Here is a 15502-nt window from a genome sequence, read left to right as displayed (position 1 = left end):
TAATAGAGACAAAGTCTTGCTATGTTGCCCAAGTTGGTCTCAAACTCCTGGGCTCAAGTGATCCTCCCACCTGAGCCTCCCAAAGTGCTGAGATTATAGGCATGAGGCATCGCACCTGGACAAGATGCTCTGATTTTTAGAGTGAGCAGGACAGTAAAGTGTCTGGAAGTGATATTATATTTTAGTTTTCGTGGATCCAGAATTCTGAAGATGAACCGACGGGCTGGTGTTATAAAAGGCAGGTATAGGGCCAGCTTAAGAAAGATAGGTCTGACTGGGCTCGGTGGCTCAGCCTGTCATCCCAGCACTTTGGAAGGCCGAGGCGCGTGGATTGCCTGAGCCTGTGGGTTCGAGACTTGCCTGGGCAACTTGGCGAGACCTCATCTCTACAGTATCAAAAATTAGCCGGGTGTGATAGCACGCGCCTGTAGTTCTGGCTACTTGGGAGGCTGAGACGGAAGGATTGTCTGAGTCCAGCAGGTCGAGGCTACAGTGACCGGGAGCGTTCCACTGCACTCCAGTCTGGGTGACAGAGTGGGACTCCAACTCAAAAAAAAATAAAAAAAGAGAGAAAGGTCTCACTGAATGACTGAACAACAGAATGAATGGCTTTAAGAAAAGCTCACTCCTTTATTCACACACTACATGTCTGCAGTCCTATATGTAGTCATTTTGCCAAGGGTACTGGGGAACCGCAGACAAGCCACTGCCCCAGCCCCAATAGAATGTTCAGTCTGATGGTAAGCAACTAATCAATATGAAAACAAGGCAATTTCAGCTCCTGTAAGGACACTGAAGGGAAACTCAGGGCCATGTGATAATGACTGCCTCTGGATAGGGAGGCCTCTTTGTATAGAGTGACCCTTCCAGAAAGTCTGCACCAGAGAGATGACATTTGCGCTTTGATCTAATGGCTGTCAAGGAACCAGCCCTCAGAACTTCTGAGCAAGAGTTTCAAGCAGAAAGACCACCGAGGGCAAGTGTCCTAGGGTGAGGATGAACTTGCTGTGTTCAAGGAACAGGAGGGGCCAGGGAGGCTGGAATAAAATGAAGTATAAGACTGGTTGGAGAAACAGTTGGAGTTTAGGAAGAACTGGGTAGCTGGTCACTCAGTACTTCACTTAGGGGAAATATGAACCTCTCTCTCCAGAAGGTTGGGACAAAGAAGCAGGATGAATCTGGTACAGCCTGTGAGCCCTTTGGGTAAAACAATTCATGCCTGACTTCTGACACTGGTTCTGTGGCATCATCAGCATTTTTGAAAGTTATCAAAATTTGTTTCTCTTTGAAATATCCAGAGATAACAGGAACTCCGGCTCCTCCCCCAGCTCTGGCAGGACCCAAACAAACTTATTTTGTTTTTGTAGGAAGGGGGGAAAGTGGGTCAGGCTGTTTTGTCATTTCGGGCATGGAGTCCTGGTTCTATTGCAGGCCCTTGTCTCCATGGAAATGAAAAATAGTGTTTGTCATGCCTGTTCCTGGATTGAATTCCAAACTCTGGACTGAACAGAAGCTGCAGGAAAGCTAGGCAGCGGAGGGGGTGGGGTGAGATGAATGGAGGCTCCAACCATCCTAAGGTGGCATGTCTTCACTTTGGCCTGGGTAGGAAAGGCTGACAACCTCCGCTCAGGCCCAGCCCTCGCTTCACCCATCCCCTTTCTGGACTGAGAATGCCCATGGAAGGGTAACTGAAGTTCTGCTTTTTTGACTTAGCCAAAGACTTTCCATGGACCTTGCCCTTATATTAATTAGTTCACTCATCAGCAACCGAAGTCACTGTTAGGACACCCTCCTGCAACAAAAGTAACTCGTTCTAGGCTTAAGTAGATCTCTCAGGTCTTTTTAGCTCTAAAATCTGAGACTAGTCCTAGGTATTAAATTAGTCAACAGGCTGCAAATGGGATCTGTCCCTCCCTTCAGTTACTTTGTGAGATTTTTAACAAGTTTTTTTTTTTTTTTTTTAGTTGGAGTCTCACTCTGTCGCCTAGACAAGAGTGCAGTGGCACTCTTAGGGCCACCCCAGCATTGACCTGCTGGGCTCCAGCGTTCCTTCCTCCTCAGCCTTCCAAGTAGCTGGAACTATAGCACTCACTACCATACCTGGCTAATTTTTTTTTTTTTAATTGTACAGATGCAGTCTCACCAAATTGCCTGTGCTGGTTCGAATCCGTGGGCTCAGGTAATCCACTCGTCTCAGCCTCCCAAAGTGCTGGGATTACAGGCTGAGCCACTGAGCCCGGCTTTTTTTTTTTCTCTCTCTTAACTTTCCTTAGATACTTAGTACAGGGAAGGAGGAATCAGTAAGTAACCATCTTCAGGGAGTCCTAATAAACTCAGAATTTGGAACTGGTTTGGGTGGACAGACCCAAATGGACAGACCTACACTTGCAAGCAGCATGTAAATTTCATGCAATTTTATATCAATTCACCTGTGGCCTTCCTATCTCAGATACTTTAGCATGTGCTATGGGAAAATTCAAAGGAGAGCTAATTTGCATGGATACTTGCAGTGGTATTATAAAGAATGGGGGAGGTTTGTTGATGAAACTTTGGGATCAGCATGGGATGGGACATGTGTTGCTGGGTGACAGAATAGTTGTCGTTAGGAATTAGGGATCAATAGATATCTGCATCAGCTTTTTTTTTTTGAGTTGGAGTCTCACTCTGTCACCCAGACTAGAGTACAGTGGCTGCTCCCGGCTGGGCTCCGGCAATCCTTCCGCCTCAGCCTCCGCTTTACATTCTTCTGCATTGACGGGTCTTATGACAAACTCAAATGATTTTACTGTTCCAGTGGGTCCACCTATCTGGTAGACACTGAACAGCTGTTATACCCAAAGAATTGTAAACAGGTCTGTCACCTAGGGCAAATGTGTCACTTATTCCTTGTTTTCCAAAGATTGCTCCTTGGCAGGGTGGTTCTCAATCATTAGTCTATATCAGAATCACCTGTGATTCTTATTTAGAATGCAAACCATCTGCTGGAAATTTTCACTTATTGGGTGGGGTGAGGCTGGGATATTCTGCACCTAAAGGACCAGAAACCCCATGTGTTTCCAGTTCTCACTATGGGAAATGCTTGGGAACATTCAAACCCTCTGAGGAAAGAAAGCAAAGACATTTACACTTTACAGAGAGGAACAGGAACTGGAGCCTTCTTTTTTTTTTTTTTTTTCCCTTGAGTTGGAGTCTCACTCTGTCGCCCAGACTGGAGTGCAGTGGCCGCTCCCGGCCACTGCAGCCTCGACTGGCTGGGCTCCGGCAATCCTTCCACCTCAGCCTTCCAAGTAGCTGGAACTATAGGCGCGTGCTACCACGCCCGGCTAATTTTTGATTTTGTAGAGATGAGGTCTCGCCAAGTTGCCCAGGCAGGTCTCGAACCCACAGGCTCAGGCAATCCACACACCTCAGCCTCCCAAAGCACGGGATTACAGGCCGAGTCACCGAGCCTGTCTGGAGCCTTCTTAAGAATAATAGCAGCTCAAAAATTTTTATTGAGCCCTCTTTGTATCAGGCACTGTGCTAAATATTTTACTTATGGTTTTTCATTGAACACAACAGTCTTTTGAGATGGTATTAGTATTTTTCATTTCTCTCTCTTTTGCTTTCTCATTTTTTTTTTTTTTGTTGGGGTTTCACTCAGTTGGCCAGGCTGGAGAGTAGTGGCACGCTCACAGCCACTGCAGCCTTGACCTGCTGGACTCAGGAGATCCTTCCACCTAGCCTCCCAAGTATCTGGACTACAGGCACACACCACCATTCCAGCCTACATTTTTGATATTTTGTAGACATGAGGTCTTGCTATGTTGCCTAGGTTGGTCTCTAAACTACTAAGCTCAAGCAATCCTCTTGCCTCAGCTTCCCAAAGTGCTGGGATTACAGACTTGAGCCACTGCGCTGGACTGTATCTCTCATTTTTCCAGTGAGACAAATAAGGCTCCGGGGCCAGGGGTGTAGCAAGCAAGTGGCGGAGCTGGGACTCAGTTCTGGGCCTGCTGATGCCACAGACCAGCAGTGAATCTGGATCCTGCAGACCTTCAACACACACATGTGGCATGGAAGTGGGCTGTCTAAATTCCAAATTCAGTGCTCTTTTTATGAGGTGGAAGTGTCTCAGAATGTATCAAGCAGTCTTAAAAAAAAATACCAGTGCCTCTAGTACTGAGGTAATTATAGCCATACATTTGGCCATCCTGCTTCCTGTAGGGCTGGGCTTGCAAGAAACAATGATGTGAACATGCTGTCCATCTGTAGGGTGGAGGGTTGGGACCCTGAGAGAGAATGAGCCAGGGCAGGAGCGGCTACTGGGATGCACACAGCAAGAAAGCAGGTGAAGGAGCCAGGGTCCAGAGAGACAGGTACATATCTTGCAATATCTGGGGCAGAAACGATTTTCTCCGAAGGCAAACAAGTTAACTCGAGTGAGGAACACCGTGATGCCAGCTCGCCATTCTGCTCTGCTCAGGGTTCTGAAGAAGGCATGGATGGCTGATCAGGGAGTTGGCTTGCTGACAAGGTCTGCCTGTACCCGCAGGACCACGCTGAGGATAAGAATGGGGAAGAAAGCCGAGCAAAGTGATGCAGTGGCCACCTTGTCCAAGGTGGGGTGAGGGATACTGCAAAGAGAGTCACTGCAGAAAGCCACAAGGGCCGTTGTCTTCTTTCTATATTTTCCTCTCTCTCGGACACAGGATGAGATAGTGTGATCAGACTTAAGGAAGCACTACTTTTTAGCAAGGTAGCCAGAAGAGGAATGAAATACTCTTTATTGGAGGTCTTAAAAATAGGACACATGGGCTGGGTATATTGGCTCATGTCTGTTATCCCGGCACTTTGGGATGCTGAGGCGGGCAGATTGCTTGAATCCAGGAGTTTAAGACCAGCCTGGACAACACAGCAAAACCTTGTCTCTATAAAAAAAAAAATTAAAAATTAGCCGAGTGTGATGGCATGCACCTATAGTCCCAGCTACTTTTGATGCTGAGATAGAAGGATCGCCGGAGTCCAGGAGGTTGAGGCTGCCGTGAGCCATGATTGTCATGATCGTGCTACTGCACTGCAGCCTGGGCGATACAGTGAGACCCCGACTCAATTAAAAAAAAAAGAAAATAAGACAGATGAGAAATGAGTGAGTGTCTTCTGGAGCCCCTGTTATGGCTGAAGAGGGTCTTAGAAGACCTATTATTAGAGAGAGTTGATGATTACAGGTAGGATTTAGTATGGCTCTTGAAGAATGAACAGGACTCCAGTAGGGAGATGTGGTAGGAGAGTGCTCTTCAGCCTTAAGTAGTGAGTTTTTGAGAAGTCTAGAGGCAGGAGAATGAGCTTGTGTATTAAGAAAAGCAGGAGAAAATCTGTAGGAGTGGAATATAGAAACTCTTTAAGAGAGAGTATAAGAATAAGTACAGATAAGTGTCATTTATTTTTAGCAGATAATTTCAAATTTCATTTTGAGTATTGTAGACTTTTATATGGGTGCTAGTGGGGAGCAGTAGGATATTGGACTTGTATTTAGAAAGATTTAATGACAAAATGGGAATGCGTAGGAAGAGGAAAGGAGACAGAGCAGACTACTTAAAAGGCAACTGGCAGAGTTTAGGCAAGAGGTCTTCAACCTGGACTAGGACCTTGCTTGGGGGAGGAAGGGCAAAATGGAATGAGGGGTTTTTGTTTTTGTTTTCCTTTTTTCTTTTTTTTTTTTTTGAGTCGGAGTCTTATTCTGTCACCCAGGCTGGAGTGCAGTGGCATACTCATGACCACTGCATCCTCGACCTGCTGAGCTCAGGTGATCCCTCCATCTCAGCCTTCCAAGCAGCTGGAACTACAAGCATGTGCCACCACGCCTAGCTAATTTTTTGATTATTGTAGAGACAAGTTCTCACCAAGTTGCCCAGGCTGATCTCTAACCCCTTGGCAGAGGCAGTCCTCTCCCAAAGTGCTGGGATTACAGTTGTAGCCTTATGGAAATAGAATTGGTGAGATTCAGGGACTCATTTTTTTGTGGGGTGAAATGGCAAGAGATGGGTTTGCAGCCCGAGAGGTAACTCCATTGAGAATGGTCAGTCATGGGAGAGGAGGTCTTAGAGGCAAGATAGCCGGCTCTGATTTGAACTGGAGGCACTTATGACACTCCCATGTAGAGAAAGCCTCTGCTCAGCAGCAGATTGTTGGACCAGGCTAGCAACTGTGACCAGGGCTGGAAACAGATAGAGGAGTCTCTGCCTAAAGGGCTTGCTGAAGCCAGAGAAGGCAGGAGATGGCCAGGGAGGTGAAGGGCTCATCTTTGGGGAAGGACAGAATTTCAGGCTGGGTAGCAAGAGAAGAGCCAGTGTCCAAGATAGGCAGAGGAATAGAAGAGAGGGGGAAGAAGAGAGATTTTTCAGGAATAGCGCCAATGATCAATAGCTTTAGGAGCACAAAGGCAGTATAAGTTGTTTACTGATGGATGTGTCGAAGACACAGTTTTGTGTGTGTAGATCCTTGGCTGCATTTGCAGGGTAGGATGAAGTAGGGCCGCTGGGCAGTAAGGAAATCTCTTGGACATGTTGATTGTTTAGTGTGAGATTCGCATGGGTTTGGATAGTTGGAGTCAGTTTCCTCCAGGTTAGAATGTTTCAGTTATCAGCAGGGATTCGGGGTTTGAAGAACAATGAAGAATTTCCTTTCCATTCCAGGGTCTGCAATGTGTGAAGATGTCCCTTATCTAAGGAAAAGACCAGACCGGCATGGGGTACTTGTGACTGAGATGGAAACGTGCTTGATTTTTCATCTTTTCTCTAGTTCTTTTTTGAACAAACTAGTTGGGGTTAGAGGGTAGAGTTCTTGGCTCTTCTAGCAATGTAGTCTTAGAAACCTTGGAATATGTGGTTGTGGGCTGGAATTCTCCATTGGCCCAAGAGAAATGCTCACCCTAGAAAGGGGAGCTCTTCAGCAGCCTCCCAAGCCTTCCCCCAGGGGACATGTCCTGAGAAATCTGCTTGCCACCACTTCCACTTGACTTCTGCAACTGAGGAAAAGGAATGGAACTTGCTTTCTCCAGGGTTTATAGTAGTGAATGAGTTTAGAGAGCCAGGAAATAAGGAATGTGGGGAGTGGGATGAGAAAGTGAAGAGCTTTTTTTGAAAGAGTCATCTTAGACTGAGTGCAGTGGCTCAGGCCTGTAATGCCAGCACTTCGGGAGGCCAAGATGAGAGGATTGCCTGTGTCCAGGGGTTCGAGACCAGCCTGGGCGACTTGGTGAGACTGTGTCTCTATAATAAAAATAAAAAAAGTTAGCTGGGCATGGTGGCATGTGCGTGTAGTTCCAGCTACTTGGAAGGCTGAGGCGGAAGGATCAACTGAGGCCATCAGGTTGTGGCTGTGATGGCCTTGAGTGTGTCACTGCACTCCAGTCTGAGTGACAGAGTGAGACTCCAACTCAAAAAAAAAAAAGAAAAAAGGAAAAGAAAAAAAGACATCTTGGGCTTCCCCCAGCTACAACTATTGCTAGTATTAGAAATGATATTTTATACCAGGTGTGGTGGCATATGCCTGTAATTCCAGCACTTTGGGAAGCCAAGGTGAGAGAGGATTGCCTTAGCCCAGGGATTCATGACCAGCCTTGGGTAACTTAGTGAGACCTCATCTCCACAATGAATCAAGAAAAATTCGCCAGGTGTGGTGGCTCATGCCTGTAGTTCTAGCTATTTGGAAGGCTAAGGCGGAAGGATCGCCTGAGACCAGCAGGTTGAGTCTGTGGTGGCCGTGATTGTGCCACTGCACTCCAGCTTGGGTGACAGAGTGAGACTCCGACTCAAAAAAAAAAACAAAAAAACTGGCTGCGCTCAATGTCTCAGCCTGTAATCCCAGCACTTTGGGAGGCTGAGGCGAGTGGATTGCCTGAGCCCATGGGTTTGAGACCAGCCTGGGCAACTTGGCGAGACCGCGTCTCTACAGTAAATAAAAAATTAGCCAGGTGTGGTATTGCACACCTGTAGTTCCGGCTACTTGGAAGGCTGAGGTGGAAGGATTGCCGGAGCCCAGCGGGTTGACAACGGGGTGGCCGTGAGTGAGTGTGCTACTGCACTCCAGCCTAGGCAACAGAGTGAGACTCCAACTCAAAAAAAAAAAAAAAAGAAATGAGATATTAAATGCAACTTCTTAGGGCGAAACAGGACAGTGGGCCCTGATTTCCTCCCTTCATCCTTGGGCTACGTCTGCCTTCCTTTTCTCTGGCCTCCTGTTCCTTTTCTTCTCACCATCAATTTCCTTACAAAAGTGACTGCCCTGCCCCTCACCTCCAGGTCTGCCCATACCTGCTGTTTTGGGCTCTTGGGATTGGTCCCCTTTCTCTCTGCTGAGGATTCTCGGGTGGAAGGTTTGGCTGAAAGGGGCACGGCTTTCATTGCAAACAGGGCCAGTGAGACTTCTGAGGTCACAGCTGGATCTTCATGCAAATGACAGCGTCTCCTACCCTGCACTCCACTCCCTGAGGGGGAAGGCTGTGATGCAGCCTGCTGAATGCTTGCAGCCTTAGGTCTGGGGGTTTTCGGAAGCCTGACCATGCTGATTGCGGAGTAGGTGGACAGGTCACAGCTTTTCATGCTCCCCCAACCCCAGTGCTGCTTTGACTTTCCAGCTTTTTATGAAAAGACATTTCTAAACAAAGTGTAGAAACTTGAGATTTACAGCATGTATGAAATGGGCTGATCGTATTAGATAGCCTCCAATGAGTCTTTCGGGTCGTAATTTCTGTTTGCCCTCGACCGTTTTTGATGTATAATAAGGGCTCAAACAATAACCGGATGGCTGGACAGATGGATGTATGCGAATCTAAATGTGAACTATCCCTACGTGCCCCTTCCCACTGTTTCCCCTTTCACGTTGGCACTACTGCCCTCTCGTGGCCCGCGGCAGTATTACGGGGCCGCGCGTCCGTAGCGGGGGCCCTTTCTCCCCGTTCCGCCCCGGCCCCTCGCCCTGGCTCCCTGAGCTGGCTCCTTTGGACCTGTCTTTGGCCTCCGACTGACCGTCTGCCTTCCCCCCTCCTTCCCTTCCCACCCCGCTCCCTCTCTCCATCTGCCCCTGCAGCACCGCCAGTAACTCAAACCGCAGCACCCCGGCCTGCTCGCCCATCCTCCGGAAGCGCTCTCGCTCGCCGACCCCGCAGAACCAGGACGGAGACACCATGGTGGAGAAGGGCTCAGATCACTCCTCGGACAAGTCCCCGTCCACCCCCGAGCAGGGCGTGCAGCGCAGCTGCTCCTCCCAGTCTGGCCGGAGTGGTGGCAAGAATTCCAAGGTGAGCTGGACCCTGCCGGAGCCCGTGTATCTCCACGGGGGTGGGGAGGCGGCGGTGGGGCCTGCGGGGAAGCCGGTAGTGGGGATGGTGAGGGAGAGGACTCTTCCTCGAGGGAACAGGCCCTGGTGTCCCAGAGGGAGTTTTTATGCAGCGAGGCAAGCCGGGACGGCCGGAGAGACCCTAATTCCAGATCTTCCCAGCTAATACTCTGAGAGGGCCCGGTGAGCTAGGGAGCCTCAAACGCCTTGAGATTTGGGGGAGGGATGCTCAGGGGGGTCCTGATGGGGTCATCTGTTTATCCCTGCTACCCTTTTCAAATTTGGTCCCTGGAGTGGGAACAGAAGGGAGCAGCATTATTTGGGACAACTGTAGTGCCAGGGAACGAGTCCTGGGGAATCTTGCGGAATGCCATCGCTAACCTCCTCCCTGGCCATCATCCTGCCTCCCCTTTGTACTAACCCACTTTGCGACTCATCTGGCAGATGGGACGGTGACAGGGCCTCTCCATCCCTCCCAAATAAGTCAGCACTCGCCCCCCCCAGGAACTGGGGCCTTTGGCCCACAGATGTGCATAAGGGGAGCCCTGGACTAGAGCTGGCCCTGGACTAGCTATGATTCCTCAGGGATTCCCCCCCCCCCAACCTCAGTCCTTTGGGAAGCAGAAAATATCTTTGCCCAGGTGCCCCTTCAAGAAGCTTCACCTGCAGACTCACAGGGCCTGGGAAGGGGTTGGGATCCCAGGGAGGGCGTGGGAGCTGGCTTCCCACCTGAATTTGTCTTTTGATTTCTTGTTCTTCCTCTTCTTCCCCACCATTTCCCAAATACCTTCTTTGCATGCATGGTCTTAGTCTCACAAGCGCCTCTCAAAAGTAAGCCATCTTTTGTCTCTGTCTTTTTATCTCCCCTCTAGTGTCGGATTGTCTGTAGTGCTCAGCACCCCTTCCTCTGCCCCTGCCGACTCTGGCCCACATGTCCTGCTTGGTCCCTTTCCCAGAAGGGCCGGCCCCACTGTCCCCCGGCAGACTGGCTTGGAAGTCACTGAGGGCATATTTCCACTGCACCCCATGTCGGAGAATAGACCCTCCCCTCCACCCCCGTGTCTGCCTGCTCCCCAAACACTGCCACTGGCTAGAAACTTATTCCCTCCTTACATGGTGCCATCTAGAAGCAGAGTCCTGCCAGGGGTTCCATTCATGCCTTGGGTGGGAGACTCCATCTGGTCATATTACAGGTCCCGCCCCCCGCTCTGGAGGATGATTCAGGATTCCCTGGCAGTGGTGATTGGGTATGGCAGGAAGGGCCCTGACGGAGGGGCAGGAGTTCAGGTTGGTGAGTTCCCCAGGGCGGCAGCAGTGGCCTCGGGATCTCTACCTGCACACTCTTTCCCCCCTACCTGAGCACTCCTTGGCGCTTCCACCCACCGCCCAGCCCGGGACTCACGGTGGTGTTGATGGAATCCTGGGTCCAGATCAGAGAGGAGAGCTTTTCTCCGAGGGGGTGGGGGACTAGTTGCCAACACCTGGAGGTTGGCAAACATGGGCAGTAGGCCACTAGGCCCTGGAGAGATGTGACGGTGTCAGGGACACAGTGCCAGAGTCTGCCCAGGCTTCCCAAGGCCTGAGGGTGAGCAGAAGGTAGCTTAGAACAACAAGGCTCTGGAAATCACATGCAGGGGCAAGGCTTCAGGAGGCAGCCTGAAGAGAGAAAGCTGAGAATCACTTCATAATAGTCCCAGGCCTCTAGGTGTTTGGGGAAAGGGGAGGGTGAACAGCTATTCTCTTTCCTGAGGGAAGAGAATTTGACTAATCCTGCAGTCTGTGACCTTCAGACTCGAAGCACATGTTGGCTCCCAGGTAGCCAGCTATGGGGGGCGGGGTGGGGGAGGCCGGCCTGGAGTGAAGTAGACAGTGGGACTTCTCCGTTGGTGCTGTGTCTGGAGGTTTCAGGTGGCCTGGGACTGCCCCTCCTGAGCCCCTCACATCTCTGACTTGGTTGATTGGGAACTGGGAGGGGCTTGAGGTTCAGCTGGGGAGAGGGCAGATGTGGCCTAACAGGGGCACATCTAACCTTCTTCCTTCTCTCTGCTTCTGCCCAGAGTCTTTGCACACTTTTCCATCCAAAGGTGAGGTAAGATCATCTGTTGCTCAGATTCTCTCAAATCAAACCTGGCTTTTAGAACCATTTGAGTCGCTCAGGGTGCTCTATGATTCAGAGGCAGAGAAATTGTTTATGAGTGGGGTGGGCAGGGCACGTGTCAGAGAACAGGTGGGATTCTGAATTGGATTTTGGAGAGGCAAACAGGAGGCATTACAAAGGGACCGAGAGCGGAGCACGCATCGAGAGCTAACCTTGGCCGCTTTCAGAAGGGGGTAAGGAGAGAGGTGATGGGGCAAGTGCAGATTTCCTTTCCTCTTGAAGAGATTGGGTTGAGGCTGTACTGGTCTCCAGTCCACATGCCCTCCAAGTTCCCTAGCTAGGGATACCCACTCCCTACCCCCCACACTGTCACCTGCCAATACCACCACTACCATCCTCCACATGTAGTTAAATAGGACCAGCCTGTGCGGGGAAGGCACTCAGCCATCCCAGGTGGAACTGGGAGTGGTGCTCACCCTGGGATGTGCATGTGCAGGGCACACAGACTTCAGAAGAGAAACACAAGAGCCGAGGGAGGAATTAAGTCCTGTGCAGGCCTGGAGGGTCAGCTAGTAGGCTGGGGATGCAACCCTCCCAGCAGAAGGTCCTCTCAGGTCGGACCCATGCATCCACGGCGAGAGCTATGATGGCTGTTACCGTAGCTAGGTCCCCCTCACTCCCTGTCTCCTGACTCCCCAGAAGAGGCAGTGCCTCATATTTTCCAAGCAAGCTGGCAGGTGCCTCTACTTCTCCCCTCGTCCCTTCTCTGGGCCTGCATTTGCTCATGTGTAGGGGTGGGACTAGGTGATCACCGAGGCCCCTGCCCTCTGGACCTATCACTGTCCTGCTGGGGCCCACCCCTGCTAGGTGCAGCTCTGCTCAGAGCCCTTCCACTCCCACGAGTCTGTTGCCTGTGTCCAGCTTCTGCCCTGTAATGACTGCTTGCGGCCACTAGAGGGAGCCAGGAGCTGTTTTCCCCGTTCCTGGTAGTTCCTGAGAGGCCAGGCTAGCACCTGCCGGGGCACTGCCCAGTAGATGTGGCCAATAATTCCTCGCTTCTGCCCTGCAGTGTGCCTCCCTCCCGTGGGTGTGCGCCATCACCCTGGCTCTGTGGCACTGATGCTCTTTTCGCTTACCTTTTTTTTTCAATTCTAATTTTTGTGGTTTTCTTTCCAGTATGACAGACTTAACCTGATAAAAGTAAGAAGTTGGTTTTTTTTCCCTAACTCCTACTAAATGTAGAACTCCCCTCTCCTCATTCCTCCCCCACCCAACCCCGTCTTCCAGATGCCCTGAGCCTTTGCAATGGGAGACGTTTTTGGAAACCACCTTGAGGTAACTTGGGTCTGTTTCCAGGGACCTTGTGTTCCCATAGATCCTTGCTTTTCAGACCTCTGTTAGGAAAGGCAAGAGAAATAGGAACAAACTTGTCCCTAGTAGCTTTGTCCTGGTTCCTTACCCCCCTTTAGCAAATCCATTTATTAGCTGTCAGAGGACCCCTCACTCCATGCTTCCTACTTCTCTACCTCCTTCCCTCTGGCCCTGTACTCCAAGCAGGAACACTACAGCAACCCTACGTGACTGTGGGTACCCCTTCTCGCCCTCTGAGGCCTGCAGCCCCCTTGAATTTCCTGTCCCACTTGTGCCCGGGTCCTCCCTGCCCACCAGCTCCTTCAGGAATGTAGAACCCGGAGGACCCAATGTGCCCCGTAGAGGCTGGTCAAAGCTCGGGAACTCTTGCCCACATGGGTGCTCTCAGGGGCTGCCGTGGACTTGGCTGGAAGGCTGGGGCCCATTCCCAGTAGTGCCCTCAGTAGTGGCAGATGAGAAGTGGTCCAGAGGTAGCTGGGCAGGGGCAGAAGCCTCAAAAGTCCTTGCCCTGTGGTGTGTCACATTTCAGTACTTGAGAATACATGTTCTTATTCACCCTTTACAAAAGGAAAAACTGTTAGATACTAGGACATCACAGGTTGGAGACAGGACACAGGTTCCCTAGTTGAGGTTGTTTGTGACCCTGTAGCTGTGCTCTAAATAGATTCAGAGGGGACAGACGTCGATATGTCAGCACATGAAAAGGGACAGTCCACTTCTGTCTACTTGCAGGAGGGAGTACCATGTGGGAGGAATCTCAAAGGATCTTGGGTCCTCCCCACTCAGCCCATGTTCCTATTGCCCTCTTTCCTCCTGGAGTCTTACATGAAGGCCAGGGCGATGGGATGAGGAGCAAGGGGCCTGGGTGATAGTGTTTTCTCAGTTGTGCAGCAGGGGTCTGGTGCCCAGGGTTGAGTTTGATGAAGCAGAGAGCTGTGGGGGCAGTTGTGACTGGCAGCTCCCAGCACGCACCTTCCCACTACTGGAAAGTGTCTCGTCAGGAGCATCTGCACAACCTGTGCCCCGTAGTCTCCAAGTCAGAGGTTCCGTGTGAGGCCCCAGCCAGTGAGATGTTCTAAGGTGCAGATCAAGTCGGACGTAGGCTGCTCGCCCCACCCCCTCCTCCACACATGGGAAGTCTTAACTGCTTAGGGGCAGATTTTCAGGTTCAGGATTCCCATATGGGGGTGCCTCCCTCGATGATGAAATACTTGGTTTTGAATGTTTGGATTTGGTCCCGTTACCTGCTAAGACCTCTGGATGGGAAGAGGAGAGGAGGCTATGGTGGGAGGGTGTGACTTCCGGATAGGGCCATGGTGACAGCCTTTGTTGTGAAGTGACCGTGGAGGGTGCTTTGCAGAGGAGGATTGAGAGCCAGCTTTACCATCTGCCCCTCTACCCATTGGTTCTTAAAACTGAAAATAGGCCGGGCGTGGTGGCTCAAGCCTGGAATCCCAGCACTTTGGGAGGCCGAGACAAGAGGATTGCCTGAGCCCAGGGGTTCGTGACCAGGCAACTTGGTGAGACCTTGTCTCTACAATATGTCCAAAAATAAGCCGGGCATGGTAGCGTGTGCCTGTAGTTCTGGCTACTTGGAAGGCTAAGGTGAAAGGATCGCCTGAGCCCAGCGGGTCAACGCTGGGGTGGCCGTGAGCATACCACTGCACTCCAGCCTGGGCAACAGAGTGAGACTCTGACTCAAAAAAACCAAAAAACTGAAAATACCCCAGCCCCAATCTAAACTTGTAGGATCAGAACCCTCAAGGAATGGGACCTAGATGTATATGTGCACATATGCGTGTCTGCCTGCCTATCCCCCGTCCATCTGTCTTCCAAGGGGTATGTGCACAAAGGACTCTTGGCTGTAGGGGATGGAGACAGACAAGGCATCCCTCCGCTTTCTCTAGGAAACATTCAGATCTCGTTCCTCCTGGGGCTGGGAATGGAGAATACCTTAAATTCTGGAGCAGGGGGGGGTCTGGTCTTGCTGGCAACACAGGGTTGGAAAGGACCTTTAGAGGTTCTGTGCTGTCACCTCCCTCCTCCTGCAGACCCCCTAAGCACCTGCCCGCCATCATAGCTGAGGTGATCGGCCTGCTGGTACAGAAGGGAGGATTTACTCATCTGCCCGCTGACGGCGTGGTTGGAGGGAGTTCTAGGCAGTCCGTTTTCTTCCCCTGCCACCCAAGTGTCCCGCCTTTCCTTCTGCAGGGGCTACCTTGGAGCAGAAGGCTGGGTGGGCCTCCATCAGCACTTTGCTTCTGGTCAGGGCCCATTTGGGGACTGGGTCTTGGATGCCTTCCGCGCGTCCCTCACCCCCATCAGAACGCGTGATGGGGCCCCGACTCCCTGTGGTTGAGCACTAGCTGGTGCTGCCGCTGCCTGCCACCCCACCCGCGGTGGGGCTTCCAGCATGGACTGCTCCCGGGCCTCCTTTCTGGAGCTGTCTTGAGAAAGGAGGAGCCCTTCTGAGCAGCCACATGGGAAGCATTCAGCTGCATTGGACTCCTCCTCCCTGCCCACCCTCCGCTGTCTGTGTGACCTTCCCTCTGGCCATTCCCAGCACGCTTCCCTCACCAATTTTACCTTCTTTCATTTTGTCTTTTCAGAAAAGCCAGAGTTGGTATAATGTAAGTATCCGTGTTTTTCTTCTTGTTGGGTACTTGTGAAGTGGGAGGGGAGGTTTTGGAGGTGGGAGGGAAGGGGAGGGGAGGG

General features: G+C 51.1%; 1 protein-coding gene across 6 annotated transcripts in view; it reads left to right on the top strand.

Moving 5' to 3' along the window:
* The window catches only part of GRAMD1B (GRAM domain containing 1B), a 273865-nt gene that overhangs the window by 220825 nt on the left and 37538 nt on the right, over window positions 1-15502 (top strand). For 5 of the 6 annotated variants that reach the window (XM_021706540.1, XM_021706542.1, XM_008073198.1 and 2 more), the window contains 2 exons: window positions 9070-9280; window positions 15397-15417. In XM_021706540.1, the coding sequence (XP_021562215.1) occupies window positions 9070-9280; window positions 15397-15417 (232 nt within the window). Of the gene's footprint in view, window positions 1-9069; window positions 9281-10128; window positions 10150-15396; window positions 15418-15502 lie in introns of all 6 variants that reach the window. The other variant, XM_021706541.1, reaches the window with a different exon arrangement.

This window comes from Carlito syrichta, unplaced genomic scaffold (assembly GCF_000164805.1).
Source record: "Carlito syrichta isolate Samal-C Ts95f unplaced genomic scaffold, Tarsius_syrichta-2.0.1 Scaffold315753, whole genome shotgun sequence".
Taxonomy (NCBI): domain Eukaryota; kingdom Metazoa; phylum Chordata; class Mammalia; order Primates; family Tarsiidae; genus Carlito; species Carlito syrichta.
The sequence above is the reverse complement of the archived record's forward strand: the minus strand, read 5'-3'. Positions and strand labels throughout refer to the sequence as shown.